The 25,087-nt window shown below is 39.4% G+C and overlaps 2 protein-coding genes across 2 annotated transcripts in view; one reads left to right on the top strand and one right to left on the bottom strand.

Moving 5' to 3' along the window:
* DMGDH (dimethylglycine dehydrogenase) overlaps positions 1-6,238 on the bottom strand; it is a 46,862-nt gene extending 40,624 nt beyond the window's left edge. The window contains exons 1-2 of the mRNA XM_084304762.1: positions 6,153-6,238; positions 5,006-5,171 (exon numbers count right to left, since the gene is read on the bottom strand). The gene's annotated coding sequence lies outside the window, so the exon portion shown is untranslated. The remainder of the gene's footprint in view (positions 1-5,005; positions 5,172-6,152) is intronic.
* A 374-nt stretch (positions 6,239-6,612) lies between these two features.
* Positions 6,613-23,488, top strand: LOC311221333 (betaine--homocysteine S-methyltransferase 1; the record flags this gene model as incomplete). The annotated part of the gene is made up of 8 exons (XM_084305226.1): positions 6,613-6,651; positions 10,124-10,256; positions 14,058-14,176; positions 17,345-17,536; positions 18,143-18,290; positions 19,080-19,262; positions 22,591-22,819; positions 23,314-23,488. The coding sequence occupies 8 exons, from the start codon at positions 6,613-6,615 to the stop codon at positions 23,486-23,488; spliced, it is 1,218 nt and encodes a 405-aa protein (XP_084161352.1).
* Positions 23,489-25,087: the final 1,599 nt, after the last annotated feature.

The raw sequence follows: 25,087 nt of genomic DNA, 5'->3' as shown, positions 1-25,087 counted from the left end.
CATCATATCGTCTAGAGACTGGATATTTGACAATGTGTGCACTTGACCTCATTTGTTACATGTGGTTTTATGCTGTTGTGAACACTTGTATTTTATTTTCCTCAAACTAAAACCCAAGGCTGCTTCAGTAAAGAGTTTGTAATTAAAAGTTGCTTGTTTCCTTAAAAAAATAAGTCCTAAAGGCCTTTTTGCTACGTGTAGAGAATAAAGATATAAATTAGGCATTGAAGTCTTCACATTTCTTCAGCCATTTACAATAATCTATGGGTAATTCATTTACTTGTGCCTGGAAATCATGCCATCACATATTATTTCTACTGTCCTTTTTCATTTATGTAAACATTTTCTGGTTGGTCTTTTGTTGTTTTTCCAAATGTAGCAATATATTTTCCAGATGTAAGGAAATTCCATTTTAGCAGCCACTGTTAGTGAAGTCATCTTAACCAAATGAAGCATAAATCACCTACAACTTGGCTATAAAACCATATAAGTTCAAGTACATTTAATTGCAATAATTAAATCTAATCTCTGACTTTTTTTAAATAAAGAAAAAAAAAATCTAAACACATTTAGTGCCCTTTGGCTTCTCATGAAGATTGTTTCTGATTTCAGAAGTGTAATTAGGAGACAAATATAACCTGACTGGACTATATCAAAATGAAAGTAATAGAAACACAGAATAATTTAGACTGAATGGGGACCTCTTGAGGTCCATATCTATGCTCATGCTTTAAGCAGGATCAACTACAAGATCAAACCAGGTTGCCCAAGGTTTTCTCCAATCTGGAAGATCTCCAAGGACAGTGAGTGCACTATCTCTATGGATAAATATTCCGATACTTTGCATTTGTCCTTGCTAAATTTCATGAAGTTTTTCTCATTCCATCCCTCCAGTCTGTCCAGGTCCCTCAACATGGCAGCCCTGCCTTCTGCTACACTGACTGGTTCCCACAGTTTGGTGTCAACTGTGAACTTGACAAGCATGCACTCTGTCTTATTTTCCAGATTATTGATAAGGATATTAATCAAGATGGGTCCAAGGACCCTGTGACACTCCACGTTTCCAACATTTGGGTGGGGTACAATCCATTTACCACTACCCTCTGAGCCCAACCATCCAAGCAGTCTTTTTTTTAACTATCTAGCTGTCCCACCATACAGACCACAACATCTTAAGTTGAACACATGAATATTATGGGAGACAGTGTCTCATGTATTGCTGAAGTTGAGGTACATGACATCAGCTGCTTTCCCATTGTCCACACATTCAGTCATTTTAAGATAGTAAGCAACTGGTTTGGGTCAGGTATATTTTATGCTTGGCAAAATTTTATGCCAACTGTACCAAGCTACTTTATGAGCTCATACATGATCTGAAATTCACTCTATGATTTTTCCAAGAACCAAAGAAAAGCTAGCTGGCCTTTAGCTCCACTGATTATTTCCTTTGGCTTTTTATAAAGATGGATACTCCCCCAGTTCCACAGTATTTCAAAAATGATACAACTGCAGCCTTGCAATGCCATCGACAGCATTCTTGGACTCAGCCCATCTGCTCCAATGTATTTGTGAGTCAAGTTCTCCTAGTAATCCCTGACTTGATGATACTCGTCCACTGCTAGTAGTTCCTCTACTCCTTGAGCTGTGCTTCTATGCACAGAGGTGTGTGAAACTTTGTCAGTGAAAGCTGGCAAAGAAGGCATTGAGTACTTCAGCCTTATCAGTGTCCACTGTGGCTGAATCACCCCCTTCATTCAGCAGCAGTCCCACATTTTCCTTGTTCAGCATTTTACTGTTAATGTAGCAGTAGAAGACCTTGTTGGCCTAATGTTCCTTGCGAGTCTTAACTCCAGTTGGGCTTTAGCTATTCTAGCATCCTCTTTGCATGCCCATTCAGTTTTTCTAAACCACCTCTTTGCAGCTTCTTCCTGCTTCCAATTCCTGTAACTCTGCCATGAGCTTTCTCTTTAGCCTAGTTGGCTAAACTAGGCTAAAGACATCCACCTCTTGTCCTGAATTTCAGGGTGGACTGTTCTTATATATGAAGATTTGCCCTTAGTTTTGCTCTATTTTTGTGAGACAGATTGTGTTGTTTTATATGAACATGAGCAGGGGAGATAATTTTCTGTAGAATGGCCACTATGCTATGAAAATCGACAAAGACTTTAAAGCATTTTTATAGACTATTTTTTTTATATATTTTGAATATTTCATGTGTTCTTTTCCTTCTATTCCAATCTGTTTCAGATTTTATATTTACTTTACTATTAAACTAGCATTCTGGAGGAAATGGCATTAATACTGATACTACCAACATTCACTCTTATTTCAAGTTTGACTGAGCGTTAACAAGTTTTTATTTGTCTTGTGCTGTGATTTATTAACCATTAGCAGTAAAATCAACTGAACATTGCGCGAAACAGTATTACATAATAATGATACATCACACATTTTCTTAGAAAACACCTTGCTGAAAAATAACTATACAAAAAAAATATTTGCTGAGTGAGTTATATATGCATTGTTCAGTCCTTAGAATGTCGGTGAGATTGCAAATGATTTGACAAGCAGTATACTAGAACCCTGAAAGTTCATGAAGTCTAAGTCTTAACCTAGTTTACATACATATAATAATCACTACTCTGTCATGGTTAGATGGCATAAAAGTTAGCAGCACTTACTCTCTTATTTATATCTGCTCATTATTTCTTGTTATTCTCATAGCTAATACAAAAATGTGCATGGTTTCTGTCATGTTTTCAATAAATACTTTCAATAAAAGGAGAGTCAGACAAATTCTTCTCAGACCACAGAAGTGGAAGAAAGTTTTAGCAGCAACACTAGCAGGAATACGATCTATATGAAATGTGATCCTGAATGCTGGCAAGACTTACTGGACTGCAAAAGAGGGAAAATCTGGTACAGTACAGCAATATCTGAACCAGGCTTTCTCAAGTTTTCTGGCCGCAGGCAATATACCATGTGCCATATGACATGTTAACTATACATGTCATTTTCATCTATACCCAGTGAAAAGACCACTGATAAATGAACAGTACCTACTGCAATAAAGAATTGACAGTCACAATTCTGATCTTTTTCATCATGTGAAACAGCAATTTTTTCATCACACAGCACTACAATATGGAATTCAATGAAGAGTATTAGCATACCGTGTATTTTATTTAGTAGTTATTCATTTTTAACCTGTCTCATAACTAGGTGTCTTTCTGTGTTCATCACCCCACACTGTTGGAGCAGGTACTACAAGGCAGCCCACTGAGAAGCCTGGTGCAGGTATCTTCTCTACTGTGGTCCCTCCCTGACTTTATACAGAGTTCCTCACCCAGTGCCCCATCCTTATGTTCACTAAAAATGAACAAGCAAAAATACTGAAGGAGAGGTTGCTTTTACGTAGTTAGGAGCAATAAGCTAGAGTGAGAGAGCATATCAACAAAATATTAGAAACAAATTGCCCCCTATTCATGATGTTGTTTTCATATTCAATGAGGGGATTTGATTATTTTTTTACACACATATTGTTCTGTATATGCATTGGGTAGATAGAACTCAGTCTGTGACTCTCTTTTATGCTGAAGTCGAATTATTTCTCTGAACACTTCCTAATTATGATTCATTACACAAGATGTATGATCTGACACTTACTATATACCATGTTGCATTCTGAACTGCATCAGCTGAGGTAAGACTGGCTAAAGGAAGTATAATTACTGATTTTGTTTTTCCTAACTTGATAAAGTGTGTTTTCTTCTGTTTTGTTTGTTGAAAAGCAAGTACAATGAAATATAAACATACATGTCAGGCTTTTTTTTTTTTTTTAATATTTTTTTTTTTACTAACATCCTCTTTTAAGGCTCCAAACCCACAAAGCATCTGCACTATAATATTTCAAACTTGAGGCTTTCTCCTGTAGGAAGAGTGTGAGAATATAAACAGAACACAATGAGAGTCATCCTCCTTACTTTGTTCCTAAAAGTCACTCAGATATTCTAGTTGTAAGCACTGCATAAATGCTCTATTGTATTAACAGAGTAGTCCCAGAGAAAGCAAGCTGTTGCTTTTATATGCACTTTTATTACTACACACAGGGATAGCTTTCTCCTAACTCCATGTGAGCATAGCTGGAAATGAATAGAAAAAGCATCTAGTGTTGTGGCAAGTTTTATTTTATTTAATAACACTACCTACTCCAGACATCGACACATACAAAATATGTAGTTACATACATGCATGCTATGCACCACTATGTCCATGTGATTAGCATTATTATAGGAGGTGTCCCCAGTTGTCATTATTACATGTATGTCTTTTTAGTTCTTTTCCTTAGACTACAGACAAACAGTCAGCCTTACAAAACAACAATGTACAGTTGTCAGCTTTGCTTTTCCAAGACTTTGTGCAGTGTCAGTAATGGTAGGAAAGAAAGCTCTTGTCTCTAATAAGAATCAATTGCTGAGACAGTCATGTTCTCTGAGAACTGGGCACTGATGTTGGTTCTTAACCACCTCTTTCAAAATAACACACATATAAAAAATAATTAAGGATAAAATAATGCCAAATTCCACATTTCTGTTTTTTGAATGGTATTAAAACCACTCCCAGTGGTAAAGTCTGCAGTATAAACTAGATTACTTATGACATCAAAATTTGTTTTTAAAAAAATCTGAATTGAACTGAAGTTTAAAGTCTAAGTCCACTTAGCTGCCAAAACCATATAATAGTATTAACAGTTATGTTCCAGTAATTTCAAAATACAATATTTGTCCCAACTTCTATGAACTTCTAGGAAAATATACTATGGATAGCTGAACCAACTTTTCAAAACTCACACTCCAGGTCTATACAGAGCTCAGTGCTAAAAAGTTTACATCTATAAAATAACCAAGACAATCTCTGGAAAGCCAGGGAATATAAGGGTAATGAAACTTCCACCACCGTTAGATAAACTGTTGTTAATCTGAGAGATTAACAAAATGTTCCTTACTGCATGCCAAGTAGATCCTGCAGTGAGCTCAGATTTTTCCAGCAGGATGACATCCTTCAAGCCAGCCTTTGCCAAGTGATAGGCTAGGCTCACACCGACGCAGCCACCTCCAATGATCACTGTGTCTGCTCTGTCTTTCTTCAAGGAAGGAGATGGATTTTCTTTACTGGGGAAAAAGAAATAACAGTTATGGACACTTACAGAAAGACAGTTGCACATTTGCCCATCTGCATTGTTTTCAGCTCCAGTCATTACGTAACTTGGTCCCTGCCTGCAAGTCTAACTTAGAAAGTAACCTGTTCACTCCTATCTTCTTTTAAAGTAAATGCTCCCAAAGGGTTTTTTGCATACCCGGGCCTAATAAAAACTGCAAAGCAAGTTTGCTTCCACTCACAGCTTTAAATCTTTGCTATTTGTCCCATTTACCCTTATATGTAGTATATTTTCAAATGAGAATCTGTACCCCTGAAACAATGCCAAAATCTGAGTTTTTGGAAGTGTGAGTGCAACACAACACAGTCTTTTAAGAATGACTACTTAGTAAAGCTCATCGACACATTTTTAAAGCGATATGTCAGCATTCACCAACAATGAAAATTAATTCTTATTTTCAAGTTCTGTGTACCTTAACGTGTTCTGCTTTGCTGAAGTCAGAGCATTATGGTGGCAGGTTTTTCTCAATGGCTTGCTTACACCTGCTACAACGTGGTTTCACAACTATTGTAAGCCAGCACAACTCAGCACTGTTACCCCGAGCAGCCCATTCGCTTCCATCTTATGTGACCCCCCCTCGGCCGTCCCTTCCGCAGAGGGCCGAGCAGCAAGCCAAGATCAGGAAATGTATCAGGATAAATATCCAAATTAAAACATTTTCGATGAGCGGGGCAAGGTCAGACCTTTTACTGCAGCAGAATACTGTGAAACTACAGTACCTGTCCTATCGGGACAGTTAATCAACACTCATTTAATTTTATCTCCCCACTCCTTCTACGCAGCTTTTTGGTGTTTGCTTTCTCAGCCTCTCCGGCAGAAAGCTATCTAATGTGTAACTAACTGATCTTTCACCCGTCTGCGCTCGGAATTCCGAGCTGCTAGCGGCATGCATGACGATGCACATGACAAAATGGCATTTTAGGTACAAACTCACCCGCCCTGGGCGCCCGCGCCGCTGCCGAGGGGCCGGGGGGCAGCCGCGGGCAGGGGGCAGCGGTGGCGGCGCGGGGTCGGCAGGCGCCGCAGGGCCGCCCGCAGCAGCGTGCCCATCCCGCACACGGCTCGCCCGCAACACGGGCCGGCTCTGCGCCCCCCGACGAGGACGGCCCCCGAGGAGGAGGAGGAGGAGGAAGGCGCCGGACCGCCCCCCTGGCCGCGGAGCCGGCTGTCCCTGCCGGGACTGGGGGCGGAGGACGAAGGGGGGGGTCCCCCGAGGGGTCAGGGACCGGGCAGGGACGGGACGGGATGGGACGGGCCGGGACGGGGGTGTCACCCACAGCGCTGCCCACCTCCTGCCCGGGCTATAAGAGGGCAGGCGGCTCGCTGCGGGCATCCCCTGCTCCGTGCCGAGCCGTCGGACAGACTCGGGCAGCCGGCGTCCCCGGGCGAGCAAGATGCTGCCGATCGCCAAGAGCTTGAAACAGGGCAAGAGGGTAACTCCCCGCACCCCCCGCGCAGCCCCGGACCCCTGCTCCCCTCCCCTGCACCTCCTCTGCTTCCTCCTTCAGTATTTTTAATTTTGCAGCCCCTGCTGCAAAACCCCCGCTGCTGCCAGCCCCTGCTGGAGGGGCTCGGTGTGACTGCGGGTAGGGGCGTACTGTGAGAACCTACCTCACGGGCATGGTGTGCATATGTACACCTACACAGTATACCTATATGGTATACCTATACATCCATATGGTATACCTATATCGCAGCTGTAGCTGTTCACCATCGGGCCCCTGAAAGCGTTTGGATGCCACTATAAAGTGGACGGATATATTGGGTTGGAGTTAATGCTGTGGCAGCTCCTGGGATCTTGGTTTCTCCGAATGCCTGGCCACCAAAATTTAGAAGCTTTTTGCTATATAGTGTTTGATACGTAAACTAAACTGTGCTTGCAACACATTAAAATTGTGAATGTTGTAAGCGTAAGCCTTCATTGCATGGGGTTTCTGTCTCCAGCATCCTGACAACACTATTTAAAAGCCCCAAATTGCTCTTCTCTTGATTTATATGACTGAATACCAGCAGTGTTTGTAATATGAGTGCAATCTCCAATATATGCATGCCCTTAGCACTCTCATTTAGCTGAGAATAAGCTGATATAAAAAGTTATCCAGGCATCAGCCATTCTGCCTGTTAAGACAAAACTGTGAGTATTGTCTAAATCAGACTCTGGCATTCACCACTTCTGCTACCCAGTAGTGGGAGGGTGGGTGGAATCACATATTCTGCCTTCGTCTCGGGAGGACAGTGTTATCATCAATAGGACATAACTGTTTTTGTTCATTTTTATATGTAACATACAAGTCAGAGAAGAGGCCATGGGAAGAAGGCTCAGCTTTGGGCCTTTCATGTAGATCAGCTATAGCTGAAGGACTCACTGAAGATCTGAATAGCAGTTTTGAGGTGCATTTTTCTCTCCACTGATGGAAAGATAGGACATCGGTAGAGAAAGAAGGCTTCCCATTTGCATGGTTTGGTTACATTCCTAAAGCTGGATAGGGGGATATCTTCATACACTTGTACTCTTTCCACGGACAGAGGTATGAACTATGTGGTGCAATTTCATTCATGGTAGCAGAAGTGAAGCAGTGAAAAGGTGGCTCAAAAGCCTCGTTTAACTTTTTACAGATACTTTTTCATGTTATTTAATATCAGATTTGTGCATTATGGATTGCCTGATCATATAATTTTGGTCTGCATTGAGCATGAGCACACAGTTGTAGTTCTGTTAGGACAAAACAGAGTTGATGCCAAACTTATGCTAGCTATATGTCTGTTGAGCCAATAATATTTTATCCAGTATGGATAAGTAAAAATGGTTTGAAGAGATGATATCAGATCTATAATAAGCCGTCTCAATACAGGAATTATATTTTTGCAGAATTTGAACTGAAAAAAATGCACATTTTTATTAAGTACTTCATGCTTTATAGTTTTGTCACCTTTTATCTGCTATTAGGTGCTCTTATGCTATGTTTAATAGATTGCATTACATTATATATTAAGATATCATGTACTGTTATATCATGGCTTGCATTGCTTCTCTGTGTTTAAAAAAAAAAAAAAGGAAGGTGATTTACAGTGTACTTTAAAAGAGCTAGAACTGTGAGGGAAAGCTGCCATTAAATCTTAGAAATGACTTGTTAAAAGAAAAAAAATCCATTAGTTGCACTGCATTGAAATATAATATCCATATATTATGTCAACATCTGTCTATTACTTATTCTTCAGTTAACAAGCAATGACTGAAGTTTCTTGTATGTTCAAGGTTTTTTCCTCCACACTCCTGTTCTCTGCATACTAAACTTCTGAAGCAGGCTTTGTCTGTTGTTCCTTGGCAAGCAGAGGAAGGAAAGACTCAGTTGTTGGTCCCTCAGCTGCTTTTCTCTGGCTCAGTTTGAGGCATTCTGTTACAACTGCAAATTAGATAATTGGAAGCACAATTTCTACAAAGCCTCTGGACACTTACACGTACAAGAGAGTTGCCCTCTTTTGAGGAATGACTGGTAGACTCACTGAAAATTACTGATTTTTGTGGATTCAGTATTGCAGGTTGAGTTTTGCCCGGGTCCTGATGAAATGAAGATAAAAGCTCATGTACTTGAAGCTGTAGAGTTAATCAGGTCACTATTTTGGCAAGTCCAAAACATGCAATAGAATGCGAAGCAAAATCTGCAAGCCAACACTTGGCCAGGCTCATATGCCTGCAGAGCAGCCCCATCCCTTTGTTGCCATGTCAGCACCAAAACATGAGTCAAAAATGTTGACCCTCTCAGTCAGTCTTTGTAGCCTCAGGGTATGCAAACACATCAATGCTTGGTACCAGTTCTGGCAGAGGTGGCATGGTGCTCCTTGGTAGAAAGGCGTACCTCATCCCTCCTAAAGGGCAGTGATGCTGAGAAGTTATAGATGTTTGTCTTTCCCATATATATATGTGTGTGTGTGCTGAGATAAATGAATCAATGAAGGAGAAATTATCAAGAAATATAATATATTAAAGTCTGGGGGCTAATTGTTTAAAAAAACATTCTCTCGGTGCACAAGCTACACTCAACTCTATGCCCATAAGGCTTTTCTTTGTCCTACTCCCTCAGATTTCATTTAAGACTTTTTGGAAAATTTGAACGAGCCAATGAAGCAGTGAATGGAATATGAAAAATAACATATATTAGGTACAACCAATCTGTATTTTTCTCATGTTTTTCATTCTACAAAATCAAAAAGACTTGCCTTGTGTTAGGATTATTTTTGAGGTAGAAACAAGGTTAATCACAGGGTGTTGTAAGGTTTGACATCTTAAAATATTTCTGGGCTGTGCAAAGCAAGCAGGATTTTCTTTCATTTTTTAAGTTTAGGTAAGCAAACCCAAGGCACTGAAAACAGCCTGCCAGAAAATGGAGGCATTTTGAGGTGTCTTATTTGCTTGGAAAATGTTACATGCTTACTGTTTTATGATGCCTGTTGTGTTGTCTTCTGTCATGAGCTACTTGTGCTGAGGTTCTGTCAAGATGGCATTTGTAGCTAAAGAGCAAATGACTTGATACTTGTGTTTTATTTTTAAGTTTCACATATATTTTAAAGGAGAATTTCAGACTGTGGTTTATATTCATAGAGACAAAACTGAACCGTTGACCTCTAGCTCTGGGGACTATGCCTCTAGAATACAATAAATCTGACTAACGGGAAGTCTTAAGTACTACATATCCATATATTAAAGCCTGATGTTCTTATAAAACAGGCCACCTACCATTTTTTCAAGAGAACTTCAAGAAGTGAATGGATTACTTTTTATTACTGTGGTAAAGGCCTTTCTGGTAGCCCACAAATAATTATATTTTCTTTGTAAATATGGGAAATTACAATGAACTCATGGAAGCTGAAGCACTGTAATAATTAATCTTTCCTCCTGCTTTTCAGGGTATTCTAGAGCGCTTAGATTCTGGAGAAGTTGTGATTGGAGATGGAGGATTTGTCTTTGCCCTTGAAAAGAGGGGATATGTAAAAGCTGGGCCTTGGACTCCTGAAGCAACAGTAGAACATCCAGAAGCAGGTCAGTTTACTGGGAAATGGTAATCCTATAGTGAAAGCTAAGTGGCTGGATAAATAATAATTATATAGGAATTTGTAGCAGGTTTTAAGAAGTGAGGTTTGACAATGCCACATTAAGTAGAATTAAACACTGTTAAGAATAGTCTAAGAATGCATACACCAGAAACTCATTTTACCCCATAATTTGTCTATAATATTGCCCAGAAGCAGTTGGCTAGGGACCAATGAGTAGTGCAAACATAGTGATACCTCACTAGAATGCTCTCTGTCTTCAATAATTTGCAGCCCAGGGACTTGCTTGACACAGAAATTGTATCTTTGTGTTCAATAACATTCAGTGATTGCTCTTCCATGGCCTTGTCCTGTCTGTCCTAGAGCTGATATCAAGTTTATCATTCACAACATCTTGTCACAAAGAATTAGGCAGGTAAGTGTCTGTTTTCTGACCGTTCTAGGATTTTTATATCGTTACAAGCAAATATAGCTTGTTTATTAATTCTTTACGGAAAACCGTAGCTTCATCTAAGCAATAAAACGGGAAAGGAGTCTTTAATGTATCTGCATCCACTATGAAAAAGGGAATGATAAACCTCATAAGAACCTAACCATTCCAATAAAGCAGCATCAGTTTCTGTGTCTACACTATTTAAAGGAATAACTCTTTATAGTGTAGGGGAACAAAGCAAGCTTGTTGTGTTCAGAAGAGTACTTTGTTTCCATTTCCTGTACTTGTGAGCGTTTCTATATGGAAACAACTTTGTAATTTTGCTTTACAAAACTGAATTGTTGGTTTCTAACAATACTGGTTACCTTTCCTGGACCACTTTTAGTTCTAATTACCACATCTGATAAACAGGGCATAAATTACAAAGCTATTCAATCTGGGAAGGGTCTATTGAACTCATGTCAACTGGCTTATCCTTGACAGTCGTCTGACCAATCGCTTGTCTTGCTGAGATTCTGCTTTATGCTGGAAATGAGTTCTTGTTGTCAGACAGTGCTTCAAGGGATGAGACATGATTTCAGTGAAATTTTGTTATTTGGCTTTCTTTGACATGTTTTATATGAGGAAAACATCTAAATGAATTCAGTATGCTAGATGAGCAAACAGATTTGCTTTAAATAGCTGACTAGCTGCCACTGATTAGAGCCCAGCCAACTAATAATTGCTACTGATTTGCTTCTAACTGTTTTTAGAACATATTGGCTATGTCTGTAACACACTTATAACATTTTAATAAACCCTTTATAGGCTATTTATAAATATACCCTTAACTGGAAATGTGTCAATTTCTTTTAGTGCAGTGTGTTGCCTCCTCTCCATTACTGCTTTTTGCTACTGAATGTTCAAGAGTCATGTTACTTGGAAAGCAGGTGTGAAAAACACAAGGAGCAACTGGATAGGCCAGCTGGTCCATACAGCTACTAGGCCTTCTCTTTGTAAGGAGAGAGGAAAAAGGAGAGAGGTTCTTAAAATGCAGCAAGGCATGCAAGGAAAAAAAAAAAAAAGAATCAAAAACTGTAAGAGAGGAGAAGATCTGCAAGACTGACAACTTCAGAAATGAGATCTAAATATTTGTTCTGAGCCAGATCAAGTATCAGCTGTGCACAGGGCATATACACTTATTGCCCCCATATTCTGTTGGATTAATTTTTTTTGCTAAATGTCACTCACGGTGAATTGAAGTGAAAACCCAGTGTTCTATGCCTGACTTCTAAAATGCATCAAATTATTAATAATTATCTGGCCTTACATGTGGCTATTATCCTCATTTCTCTAATGGTGGTAGAAAATACAGCTTCAGAAACATGCTAGAAGTTACACAAGAAGTAAATTACAGTTGTTGTTTATTTTTTTTGTTTGTTTGTTTTCTCGGGGGTTTTGTGTTTTTTGTTTGTTTGTTTTTGGTTTTTTTTGTTTGTTTGTTTTTTTGATAGTGTCATGCACACTCTTGTTGACTTTATAATAATGACAATGTATTCTAGCAACAAATGTTTGCCTGAGATTGAATGAGGTTCAAGCTCATACTTTTAAGGGCATTCTTTCTCTCCAAATGTGAACAGCAGACTCCCAAGTGGATCTACCTAACTGATAGTCTGGGATATCAAGTTTCTTATTTATATATGTTAGGTTGTTTCATTTACTTGCCTATGTCACTGTCTTTATTCACACAAATCCCAAGCCTTTTTCTAGGAATGAAACAACTTTATTTAAAGACCACACAAACACTGTGGATAAATAAAACTGAATTATTATGGAAATGTCATATGTGAAAGTATATGTAGATTTCCCCTCCGCTTTTCCTACTTCTTGATTAGTTTTCATCAGTATTTTTTATGGGGGAGAATCAAAAAACAAACTACAGACCACTAGAAATATACAGAGACAGACCTTTTATTTGTGTTTTAATGCTTCAGGAAAAACAATACTCCCTGCACTAGGAAATTTTTGACTTTGAGTAGAGGTTGTAAGACTGAAATCTGATTCTGATATTTCAGGCAAATTCCAGGGGTTTTTTGAACTGTAGCCATACTACGATCTGTGTTCCTGAATAGGTCTTTTTGATTGCTGGGAAAAGAAGCATTATATTAAGTCACAGTGTGGTTAGCCAAGGCTGCAACTGAAAATGAAGTGCTCTACTAGCAGGGAAAAACAAGGAACGTTACACTGTCCTTCACTGAAAGTAAATGTGTAATTGCGTGTTTGGAGATTGACTCTAGCAGCTACTGTTTGAGCTTTTCTGGTGTAGAAGTCTGTTTGTTGTAGCTAAAGACAATAATTTTATAATGGCATATTTACACGTTTTCCTAATGACACAGATTGTCTGTAGGCAATGAGGTATGATAAAAGACTCCTGGAAAACTTCCAAACATCTGCCATAGAAACTGAAGTGTTTTCATGTCTGTATGCAATATCTAAGGAATAAATTGCTCCTACATTTGCTATAAGCTGTTGATCTTTTTAATTCTATTTCGCATGATTGGTAGTGTTCTGGCAATTATAATTGTTTTGTGGGTGGATATATATATCCATTTTATATTTTATATTTTATATATAAAATCAATTGACAACTCCTGTTCTGCTCTTGTGGTGTCAGTTGCGGTGCATTGCTTACTGTGATGAAGTCAGAACTGACATAAGAGAGCTTACTCCCAAAGTTGTAATGTAGGAAACTTGTCCATTAAAAGTAACGCCAGCCTTTCCTTCAAAAGAATTGTTGGCTCTGTAGTAAAATCATGTAACAACTTATGAGACAAATTAAGTCTGTGTTCTGATTCAATTTTTTTTTGGAGCGACGAATCATCTCTTAATCAAGTGTTCTTTTAACCAGAGAGCTTTGGTCTCAGCTGAGGCTAGGTTTTGCTTGGAGAAGAAAACTAGAAAGTACAAAGTGGATGAGATTTGATGATCTTTTTGTCTGGTATTCCTTGCTATGCTTTATTTTGCCGGTTGTCTGTTTCCCCCTCCCAAACCATGATGCAGTTCTGTAAAGTGAGACTGGGAGGTCTGAAGGACTCGCAAGGTGTCAGACAAAACTGAATCTACTGATGAACTAAATAGAAATCCTCAGCCATTCTTATCAGAGACTAACTGAGGAGAAGGTCTTCTACAGAATGTTCCAGGAGTGTGAAGAAAAGGAGTTCTGCAGACTACTGCTTCTACTCTCTCATAATGACTCCTCTAGTAAATACTGTATCACTTGTTTTATAGTAACATTAATTCAACAAGCATTCGATTTGAGGATAACTATACTAATAACTGTTCCAAACATCTCTTCTTTGTCTCTTTAATTCTTTACAGTTCGTCAGCTTCACCGGGAATTCCTCAGAGCTGGATCCAATGTTCTACAGACATTCACCTTTTATGCCAGTGAAGACAAACTAGAGAACAGAGGCAATTATGTAGCTGAGAAAATAACTGTGAGTAAAATACATCTACATCTATTTCGATCTAATGTGAAATAAGTGGATTCATTTCAAAAGGCTCAGTAAAGAGATTATGGAATATTTTCAGTTTTTCATATTGGTTTTGATCATGTTTGATGACCAAAGTATGAGATAATGCAATTTCAGAGGTAGGAACAGTAAGAAAGACAAGGTTAAATGCAAAAACAAACAAAAACACACACACAGAAAATGGTACAAGGATAAAAGAGAGGAAGGAGGATGCCCACGTCTTATGTTTTTCAGCTGAAGAGATTAGTGTACTGGAGTTTTCTTACAAAGAGTATGGGGAGAACTAAGAGCACAGGGAGAACAATAAGTTAGGGGAAAAAATACTTTAACACCTAGAGAGACAAATCAACTGCAAAAAAATGGTGAAGAATCCTAGAAAACAACTTGCTAGTAAGAGTGGAATGTTCATAGAATCACAGAATGGTTTGGGTTGGAAGGGACATTAAAGCCCATCCAGTTCCAACCCCCTGCCATGGACAGGGACACATCCCAGCAGACCAGGCTGCCCAAAGCCCCATACAAGCTGGCCTTGAGCACCTCCAGGGATGGGGCATCCACAGCTTCTCTGGGCAACCAGTGCAAGTGCCTCGTCACCCTTTGAGTGAAGAATTTCTTCTTTATCTCTAATCTAAATCTCCCCTCTTTTAGTTTAAACACATTACTGTGTGTCTGATCCCTGTACTCCCTGACAAAGAGTCTCTCCCCAGCTTTTCTGTAGGCCCCCTGTAGGTACTTGAACTACTTGAACCCTGCTCTATGGTCTTCCTAGAGCCTTCTCTTCTCCAGGCTGAACAGCCCCAATTCTCTCAGCCTGTCTTAACAGCAGAGGTGCTCCAACCCTCTGATCATCTTTGTGGCGGTCCTCTGGACTCATTGTACTAAGTTTATGTCTATCTTGTGCTGGGGGCCCCAGAGCTGAACACAGGGCTCCAGGTGGGGTCTCACAAGAGCAGAGCAGAGGGCCAATCACCTCACTCACCCTGCTGGCCACGCTGCTTTTGGTACAGCCCAGGACGCAGCTGGCTTTCTGGGCTGCAAGCGCACATTGCCAGCTCATGTCCAGCTTCTCATCAACCAACAGCCCCAGGTCCTTCTCCTCAGGGCTGCTCTCAATTCATTCTTTTCCCAGCCTGTGTGGTGCTTGGGATTGCCTCAGCCCAGATGCATGGGCTTGCACTTGGCCTTTTTGAACCCCATGAGGTTCACACAGGCCCGCCTCTGAGACCTGCCCAGGTCCCTCTGGATGGCATCCCTTCCCTACAGTATGTCCACTGCACCACACAGCTTGGTGTCATCGGCAAACTTGCTGACGGTGCACTTGTCACTGACAAAGATGTTAAACAGCACAGGTCCCAGTACTGGCTCCTAAAGAACACCACTCATTGCTGATCTCCACCTGGACATTGAGATGTTGACTGCAGCCCTTAGAGTGCCACCATCCAGCCCATTCCTTACCCACTGAGTGGTCCTTCCATCAAATCCATGCATCTCCAATTTAGAGACTAGGATATCATGGGAGACAGTGTCAAATGCTTTTCACAAGTCCAGGTAGATGATGTCAGTTGCTCTTCTCCTGTCCACCAATGCTGCAACCCTGCCATAGAAGGCCACCAGACTTGTCAGGCTCCGTCTGCCCTTAGTGAAATCACATCAGAATCCTGGATTGCGTGTGCCCTGCTGTGCTGTCCCTCCAAGGGTTATCAGGGTGTTTGAAGTCCCCCATGAGAACCAGGGCTTGTGAATGTGAGGCTGCTGCTACCTGTCTATAGAGGGCCTCATCTGCTTGGTCTTCCTGGTCAGGTGGCCTGCAGCAGACCCCCACTACAACAACCCCTGTCCCTGTCCTCCCTGTAATGCTGACCCACAAGCTGTCAGCTCCTCACCCATCCCCAGGCAGAGCTCCAGACACTCCAGCCTCTCACTGACATAGAGGGCAATGCCCACTCCTCCTCGCCCCTGCCTGTCCTTCCTAAAGAGCCTGCATCTGTTCATTACAACTCTCCTGTCACCGCAGCCTTCCCACCATGTCTCCCTAATGCAAGTGAGGTCACAGCCCTGCAGGCATGCGTACTGTCTTGTGTATTGCCCATGCTACCTGTGTTAGCACAGGGACATCTGAGCTGGGCCCCTGGTGAAGCTGACTTACTGGCTGGAGTGGCAGTAATTCCTTCGTGCTGCTGTTAAAAACGTGCTGCTGTATTTTAAGACCATTTCTTCAGTGAAGTAACAACTAACAAAGCCAGGGAAGGCTCTGTGGCCAATACTGCCCTCTTCAGGCGTAAAGGTAATCTGGCACAGCAGCAACGTACAATGTTGGCGTTTTCTAATGCTGTGCACCGAGGAGCTGTAGGATGCTGGGTGCCTTCACTAGATGCAGAGCACAGCTCCAATTTTGGCATCAACATTTCTAGCTATTTCCGTTGAGACTAGGAAATTTGGCATTGGGAATTTTCTCTGGGCCTTTCCTTTGGTCATATTGTTTGTTTCAGCCTCTGGAAAACAGAAGATTCTCCAGGAGGCAGAGAGAAAGGAATATATATTTTTTTATGTGAATATATACCAGGCCAGAAATTAGAACAATCTGTACACTAGGGAAACAACTGTGGCTTAAAAAAAAGAGATTGCTTTTACCCTAGTACTGTTGTACATATCAGTATGCAATAAATAGCATTATTCTCAAAGCATCATATTTGACATCAGCTCTCAGCTATCTGGGCTGCTTGTTTAACAAAAATAAGCACATCTGTTATACAATATGAAAGCCTATTTTTTGTACTTCTTTCTATCTAATAACAAGATTGGAGCCTGTTTCTGTACAGAGGATATAAGTAATTCTGAGTAGAATGAACCAGAATTCTTCATATTCTAAGGGGCTAAAACCACTGGTCATTACAAATATTGAGATGCTGTGCACAGCCTAGAAGATACTGATGTGGGAATGATTCCAAAGAGGGGGATTCTGCTTCACTGGCTGGAATTTTTGGGAGAAGATCTTCCTGATCAATTAAAAAATATATACATTTAAATTCTAAGTGAATGTGAGGTCAATATGGGCTTTGATTCTTTTGTCCCCTTCTGTGCTCCATGCATATCTCTGACCAGGTAAAACTGATGTAATCTGTATTCATACAGTGCCAGAAAGTGAATGAAGCTGCTTGTGACATTGCAAAAGAAGTGGCTACTGAAGGTGATGCTTTAGTGGCTGGAGGAGTCAGTCAAACACCATCATATTTAAGCTGCAAGGATAAAGCAGAGGTTAAAGCAGTTTTTCGAAAGCAACTAGAAGTCTTCATGAAGAAGAATGTGGACTTCTTAATTGCAGAGGTAAACTCTTAAACAGGAAAAAAAAAAAAAGTGTATGCCTTCAACTGGTACAGTGTGTTAACTTTCATCTGTGTAGTCTACTTTAGGGAATAAAGTATATACTGCTTCCTCCTTTAAAATTTTGTGCTATTCTTTTATTCTAGTAGTATCAGAATTCTTTGTAAATGCCTAGAAAAATCTGCAAGTGTTCAGGAATAGGACATTGAATCCTAAATTTCTATTTCAGTCAAGTCAAATTCTATACTGGCACAAAATAAATAGGTGAATGTGATCTTAACTAGATCCAGTTTCCTCCTGTACTCTGAACAACCAAACTGTGGTGGCTAATGTACATGAATTTTGGGGGTGAGTCCTTGATTAACTCTCTATGTGGACATTCCTACTTCAGAGCAAGAGTGCCTTTATTTTTTTAGTTTCTCTAACTAACTCTTTAAAATCCTTTTTTTTTTTTTTTTTTTTTTTTTTAAGCTGTGTGATCACTGATCACTGAACTCAATAGAATTCTTAGTGTAAGTCATTGTATTGCTAATGAATTTTGGGTCTGGATTAACATGCTTATGCTTCATCTCCAAGACACAAAACTAGCTGAGTTCAAATTTCTTTCAGTATTTTGAGCATGTTGAAGAAGCTGTCTGGGCAGTTGAAGTCCTGAAAGAATCTGGCAAGCCAGTCGCAGCTACAATGTGCATTGGTCCAGAAGGGGACATGCATGGCGTGCCCCCAGGACAGTGTGCTGTCCAACTGGTAAAGGCTGGTAAGAACCTGTTTTAACTGGCCCTTTAAAATAATGGAATAAAACGAATTTCTTAGGCACTCATTTACTTGATATACCATGTAATTAGCTTCCTGATTACATCTGCAGATATAAAAAGTATCTGTGTTTACTTTGCTAGAGGAGTCTTTACAAAAAAATAGACAAAAAAAAAAAAATATATATATATATATAAATGCAGCTATTAAATCTTTATTATCAAGGGTGGTATAGGGAGTAGAAGGCACAAGTAGCTGATATTGCATAGAGCAAAATGCTATACCTATTCCACTTTGGACACAGAATCAGCCCCAAGTTCTGTGCTCATAATTAAGAAACATAAGCAGAATCCAAAGTAGCCTATGATTCTCCACTCATGTTTTAAGAAATGTCTCAAAAAGTTCAAATCCAAGATGAGAATGGGGTTGAAAAAACATGTCCTTTTGCCTATCAAAGGATGTGTTTTCTGGAGGACAAGGGGAAGGACAGAAGGCATGAATCAATGGCATGACGGTTGGTACAGGAGTTTTACTGTATCTCTCCCGAGCTACTCTTATCATTGGAGTTAACATTCACAAGCAAAGGCAGAAATTGTGTTACGAACCAGCTAGTTAATTGCATTTGTGCCTGTGGATGTTACTCACTGTAGTGTTTCCTCTGGAAGGTAAAGAGGAGTGCAATTCCTGAGATGTAAATGCTCTTATCAGGAGAGCTGAGGCTGGCTCTAAGCATGGAGTGCTGTGGCTCTTTTCCAGGGAGATGTGACTTGAACAATTATTTTTTTCCTCACAGGTGCTTCTATTGTGGGAGTCAACTGCCATTTCGATGCAGAAACTTGTCTGCAAACTGTGAAACTGATGAAAGAGGGCTTGCAGGCTGCTAAACTGAAAGCTCACCTGATGTCTCAACCACTTGCTTTCCATACACCTGATTGTGGGAAGCAGGGATTTATTGATCTTCCTGAATTTCCATTTGGTAAGACAAGAGTATCTCTTTATTATTGGCTGTTTCTTTTTTCTCCTTTTTTTTTTTTTTTTTTTTTTTTTTTTAGAAAAATTGAAACTGCAGTTTATCCTTCTGCACAATAGTATTAGTCCCTATTACCTTGTCTAGCACTGTGCTTAGAGGCATTGCAGTGTACTGTTAGGTGAAAGTTCATCCACATAGTGAAAGTATTTCAATAGTATCATAGTATGTGAATGACAGTAAAATTGTAATGAAAATTGTTAAAATGCCATGACCTAAACTCCATTAAAAGTATAGTTCTTACTCATGCTATAGAGCATTGTTCAGGACAGCTGTAAAACAGCTCAAAGAAATGGACAAACTCCAGATTTCAAATACCTTTGAACAGGAGCTCCCCTGTGTTCTGGTTTGTGACATCTATCCCACAAGCCCTGTAATGTTTATCTTTATAGGAATTTAATGTCCAGCACATACATGGAAATGGATCATTAGTGCAGGTGCATAATTACTGCAACTCAGTCTTGCAAACTATCTAATGTGAGAGTAGAGAGAAACCAGAAGCGGTATGTTCCTAGATGTAGCTAACAAATGGGTTAGCAGTTTGGAGATGGATTCACCACTCTTATGCTAAGGAGAAATTTTACAGAGACTGAAAGGCTCATCCACTTTTGTATTTAGAGCTTATTTGCACCTGGGATGTAAAAGATCACATCTTCCTAAGATGAGAGGACAAAATCAGCCAAAACAGTTTTATTTTGATTAGAAAAATACCTTTCTTTTCAAGTACTATGCACTCTTCTTTTCAAGATCAGCCTATAACATAAGGTATTGAAACAATTGAAACTTGGATTTGTAGCAAAAACTGAGAGAGATGTGATTTTTAGGAAGGTCTCTCGGTCTCTCTCTCTTTTTTTTTTTACTTCCTTTCTTTAAATACAGGAAAGAATGAAGCCTAAGGCTTTGATTAGGTGATAATAGTGTGTCTAAATTCTGAAAGTATTCTGGAATATTTCAAAGTGTCGGGACCTCATTTGTGCTATTCATTCTTTCATATAACTCCTCTGATTGCAAGCAAAAAAGATAGAGCAGATGCAGTAAGTAATCAAGTGAATTGAAGACTTCGCTATTTGGTTTGTTATGGTTCTTGGCTTGTCTGTATAAGCAGTCTGTATGAGATCTCATCTTTTAGAAATTTCATGACTCAGTTGGAGAAGCCTGTTTCTGTGAATATTTTCAATACCCAGATCAATTGATGCACTTTGATAAATGATTGTTAAACTAACCCAGTTAAATTTAGTTAGTTAGTTAGTTAGTTTGTGAAAGACTGCAGAAGAGGCATTTAGATGTTTTAAGTGCACATACCCTCTGTAAAGACCAAGACCTCAGTTTCTAGAAAAGAATTGTCTATGTTGTATTGGCAAACTCCAGCATCAGCTGCCAGTAGTATTTATTTATCATTAGCAGTTTTTTCTGCTTTCTGTGTCTTCCTTTTAACTGTAATTGGCCTCAAATGTTAAGGAATGACAGTGTTTTAGAAAGCAATGTGCTGGTCAGTTGTCTCATGAGTAGATGCGTGGAGAGGCTAAATCTAGGAACTGATTACAATCTTCTCATCCAAAGTTTATGAAAACTTCAATCTCTTTTTATCATAAATAACCAAATTGTTAAGCTAGGGATATATAACTCTGAGTAAAGCCAAGAAAATAAATGCTGTAAAATGACAGGAGTGGAAAATAAAATGTTAAATAATTTTTGGGAGGGTAAAAAATACAACAACAAAACACTATCTATGTAGAATCTTCTTTTCATTGAATATTGTTTGCTTTTAATCATCATATTCCACCACATGAGTAGTCAGTTTGTACAGAGGAATCTATCCATGTTTCTTTAGAGAGGTTAAGCTCTTGCTGTCCTTATGCTTATGATGCATAAAGGACTGATTGTGACTGTGTGGGTGATGGAGAAAACAGGGAAATATTCTATGCCATTCCCCTGGAGTTTAGTTGCTTATACATGTATCAGCTGAGTAAAAGATGATGCATTCTTAACATTCATCACTTTGTATCAATTTTGCATTTGCATTTTAATGATGTATAAGAGAAAAGGAAAACATCGACAGGACTGAACACAAAGTTACATGTATGTGAAAAGCTTTCTAAGATACTTTCATTTGCTTTTCTTTTTTTTCCTCACTATTAGACTATCTTAATTTCCTCTGTCCAGCCCTTCCATGTGAGACTAACTTTTTGTTTAAGAATACTTCTTTTTTCCTTCTGTTTTTTATTTTCTGACCCCTATTTAACTACTCATTGGACTTTAATCAGTTCTGCTTTTTGTCAGCTTCTTGCATGTTAGGCAGTTTTGGAACAGAGTGTAGGCAGAAGAATCCTACCTCTGTGCAGAGATGCCAGAGCTTCCTCACCACAGCTTGTTTGCCTAGGGGTGTGTTCTGTGGCCTGACATCACACTGTTCTCCCCTCATAACCTTGCTGGTTAATTTCCTGCAGGTGTGCATAAAGAAGCAGGAGGATTTACCTCCTGTATTTTTATTCCTCCAAGTTTCTTTTCCAGTCATTGGTCTTTTCTTTTCCATTCTGCTACTTGTTGTACTTCCTTCCCACTACGGTGTGCTTTTCTTTGTTCTCTTCATGCTCTGTTTGCTGCTTTCCTTCCACAAGTCTTTCCTCTCAGCCCTGTTGTCCCTCCACTCTGCTTACCACTGGGAGAGGGGCTCAAAAGAAACATGTCATCTACACATAGAATTTTCCATGAGGAAGGAAATGGCATGTGGCAGCAAACTGCTTATGGATGGGAGTATAATTAATTAAGGGATGGGCTAAGAAAAAACTGGCTGCCACTAGCTGATCATGGGGAAAAAAAAAAAAAAAGTCTAGTAAGCACTCCTGAGGAAATAACAAGCAAGCTTATTGTTGCAGGTAGTCCAATACCCTCTCCTCTCACAGATTAGAGTGCAGTAATCAGATTTCCCACCTACTGATAGGTCACTGAAAATGTAACACTGAAAGTGCTCCAATACTCCCATTCAGAACTCTAGCAGAATGGCAAGCACGAGGCCCAGGGCTTGGTCAGTCTCAGAGGACATGAGGTGCTGTTTTGCAAAAGCAAAAAAGCTTAGAACAAATATAGCTCAGTAATGCTTAACAGAACCTAAAAGCTAGACTTCAAAAAATTTGCATCATTAGTTTTAGCTCAGACAGTTCAAACATCTACAGCCACTTTTGCAAACAGTGTGCAAGTGTTTCAACAATGTGATTCCTTACTGAAAAACTACGGAAATGGAGTGTGCCGGATACCTAAGCTATGAATGTCTTTGCAGCTCTGGAGCCAAGAATTGTCAGCAGATGGGATGTTCAAAAATATGCAAGAAAGGCCTATGACTTAGGCATTCGTTACATTGGAGGCTGCTGTGGATTTGAGCCATACCACATCCGAGCAATAGCTGAGGAACTGGCTCCCGAAAGGGGATTTTTGCCAGAAGCTTCTGAGAAACATGGCAGCTGGGGCAATAGCCTGAGCATGCATACCAAACCCTGGGTCAGAGCAAGGTATGTATATGTGAACTGGAAAGCACACCAACACAGCCCTTGCTTAGGCTTATATTTGTCCATGCAGCAGACTGGATTAACTGATATGGAGGTTTTATTTATGTTAATAATTTGGAGGAATTAAATCTGATCTGGGAATAATGAAAGGGGTGCCGGGGCAGTAGGACATACTCCAAAGTTATCACACACACACTTTAAAATGAAGAATTGGTCATCATTAATGTGAAAGTAATTCATGAAAGTTAAGATGGAAGCCTGACAGACTATGGTAGAACAGCTCCTAACGGTGAGTGGCTTACGGTGCTCCTTTGGAGGGTGAAAAGATACTTTTTAGATGTGTAGCATTTCTTTGCATGCTTTAATTCAACTTTCTGCATCTGAACACAAAGTCAGTCTGTGCAAAACAGATGACCCTTAGTAATAATGATTTAAGCCACAGTTCCGTTAGTATTGTGAGGTGCTGGAACAAATATTTTATTGTTTTATTTATTTAGGGCAAGAAAAGAATACTGGGAGAATTTGAAGCCTGCCTCGGGCAGGCCATATTGTCCTTCAATGTCAAAGCCAGATGGCTGGGGAGTGACCAAAGGAGCCAAGGAGCTGATGCAGCAGAAAGAAGCAACAACTGAACAGCAGTTGAAGGAGCTCTTCCAGAAACAGAAGTTCTAATGCACTGCAGTTTTCTGAATGTTAGGATGTTAGAACATCTCATGCTTCAAGAGAAAATCTGTGAAGATGAATACCCTTTTAATTTATCAGTTAGCATGTAATGAAAAAGACAAAATGAATAGAGAATGTGATTATGGACTAAATATGTGAAGCTTTGATAATAAAGGCTTTCTCTGGTCAAACAGTTTAGAAGGAGATTCTTATGGATTCTTATAACAATTGGGCTTCTTTTAGCTAGGTGTCACTTACTGGGTAGACATAGAAATATGTGGAAAGTAATAATAGGCTCAACTGGCCTGTGCATAAAGGAGAAAGTCACTTCTAAATACTGTATCAGTGGATTTCCATTCTTGAGACTCTTTTCTGTTTGGAATTATGTAGGAGCTTTCTCAGACCTCAGCATTTGCTGAGGGCCACTTCAGGCATGCACAAGCTGCCAGTGCTTCAGACAGAGTTATCTGTAGTCACTTTTACTTAAAGAGAATAAAAGTATATTGGAAAATATATCTTTCAATTGAATCAAAAGATAAGAATGAGATCTTGCAGGAATTTCTTACGTGCAGGAGAAAGGTTCAGAGAAAACTTAGGATGCAAAAATGGCAAGTAAATAATTCATTGTTTTTGTCCTAAGTTATCATGTTTACAAAACTTTATTCCTTTGGAGACTGTAAGGCTTAAGAGATTATTCTGAAATTATATATTAAAAAATGAATACATTAAAAATAATATGATGGAATAGTACTGTATTATCTTCACACTCGAAATCATATGAACTCAGAGTAACATAACCCAAGTAAACAACTGTCATTGTCAAATACTCCAGCTGATTTCTGGATATCTCACTTGAAACACTCAGTTTTATTAAAAATCAAGTATTCTATAGAAAATTAATAATAAGAAGGTGTGAAAACCCTGTTAGGAAATAGAATCATCCACATAAGGTAAAAAAAAAAAAAAAAAAAAAAAAAACAGTAAATTTGCTGAGAAGGGTTTTCTTAGGAAAGGTATCTCTATAATTGGAAACCGTGAAGGACATATTTCCATAGTTTATTTTTGTGAAATGCTACACAATTGAGAGTTCCTTCTGAAATCTCATTCCCACCCATCCTGCGTGAAAGCCACTGCCATTATGAAAATATTCTTGAAGTTAGAATATTGAAAACTGGGCTACTTTGTATGTATAAGATTATTTCATTATTTCTATATCCATGATGATATTCGGAAGTCCAAGAAACATTTCAATATGCAACGCTTTACTGGGAAACTTCAAATACATTTTTCAGGCTGTTATTGGCATGCAAATTTTAGAGAAAGTCATCTGCTTTCACCATGTCTTTAGCAGACTGAAATAAATGCGACCTGGAAATTTTGGCTAAAAGCCAAAAGCAGATAGATCAAGAAAGTGAATATTTTTACGTGTACACTATTTTGGAAAGGATCCATTTACATATACATGTATGTGCATTACATTAAACTCCTTTCCTTCTTAAACCCTTCTGGAAGTTCTCCCTGCAGAAAATGCAACTATGCAAAATCTATGAACCAAAGATCACTGCCAAAATGATCACAGCATTATAGATGTATGCATGATGAAGTGGC

Source organism: Netta rufina (genome assembly GCF_964035555.1).
Source record: "Netta rufina genome assembly, chromosome: Z".
Classification (NCBI taxonomy): domain Eukaryota; kingdom Metazoa; phylum Chordata; class Aves; order Anseriformes; family Anatidae; genus Netta; species Netta rufina.
Note: the sequence above shows the minus strand (reverse complement) of the source record. Positions and strands in the feature narration are given on the sequence as shown.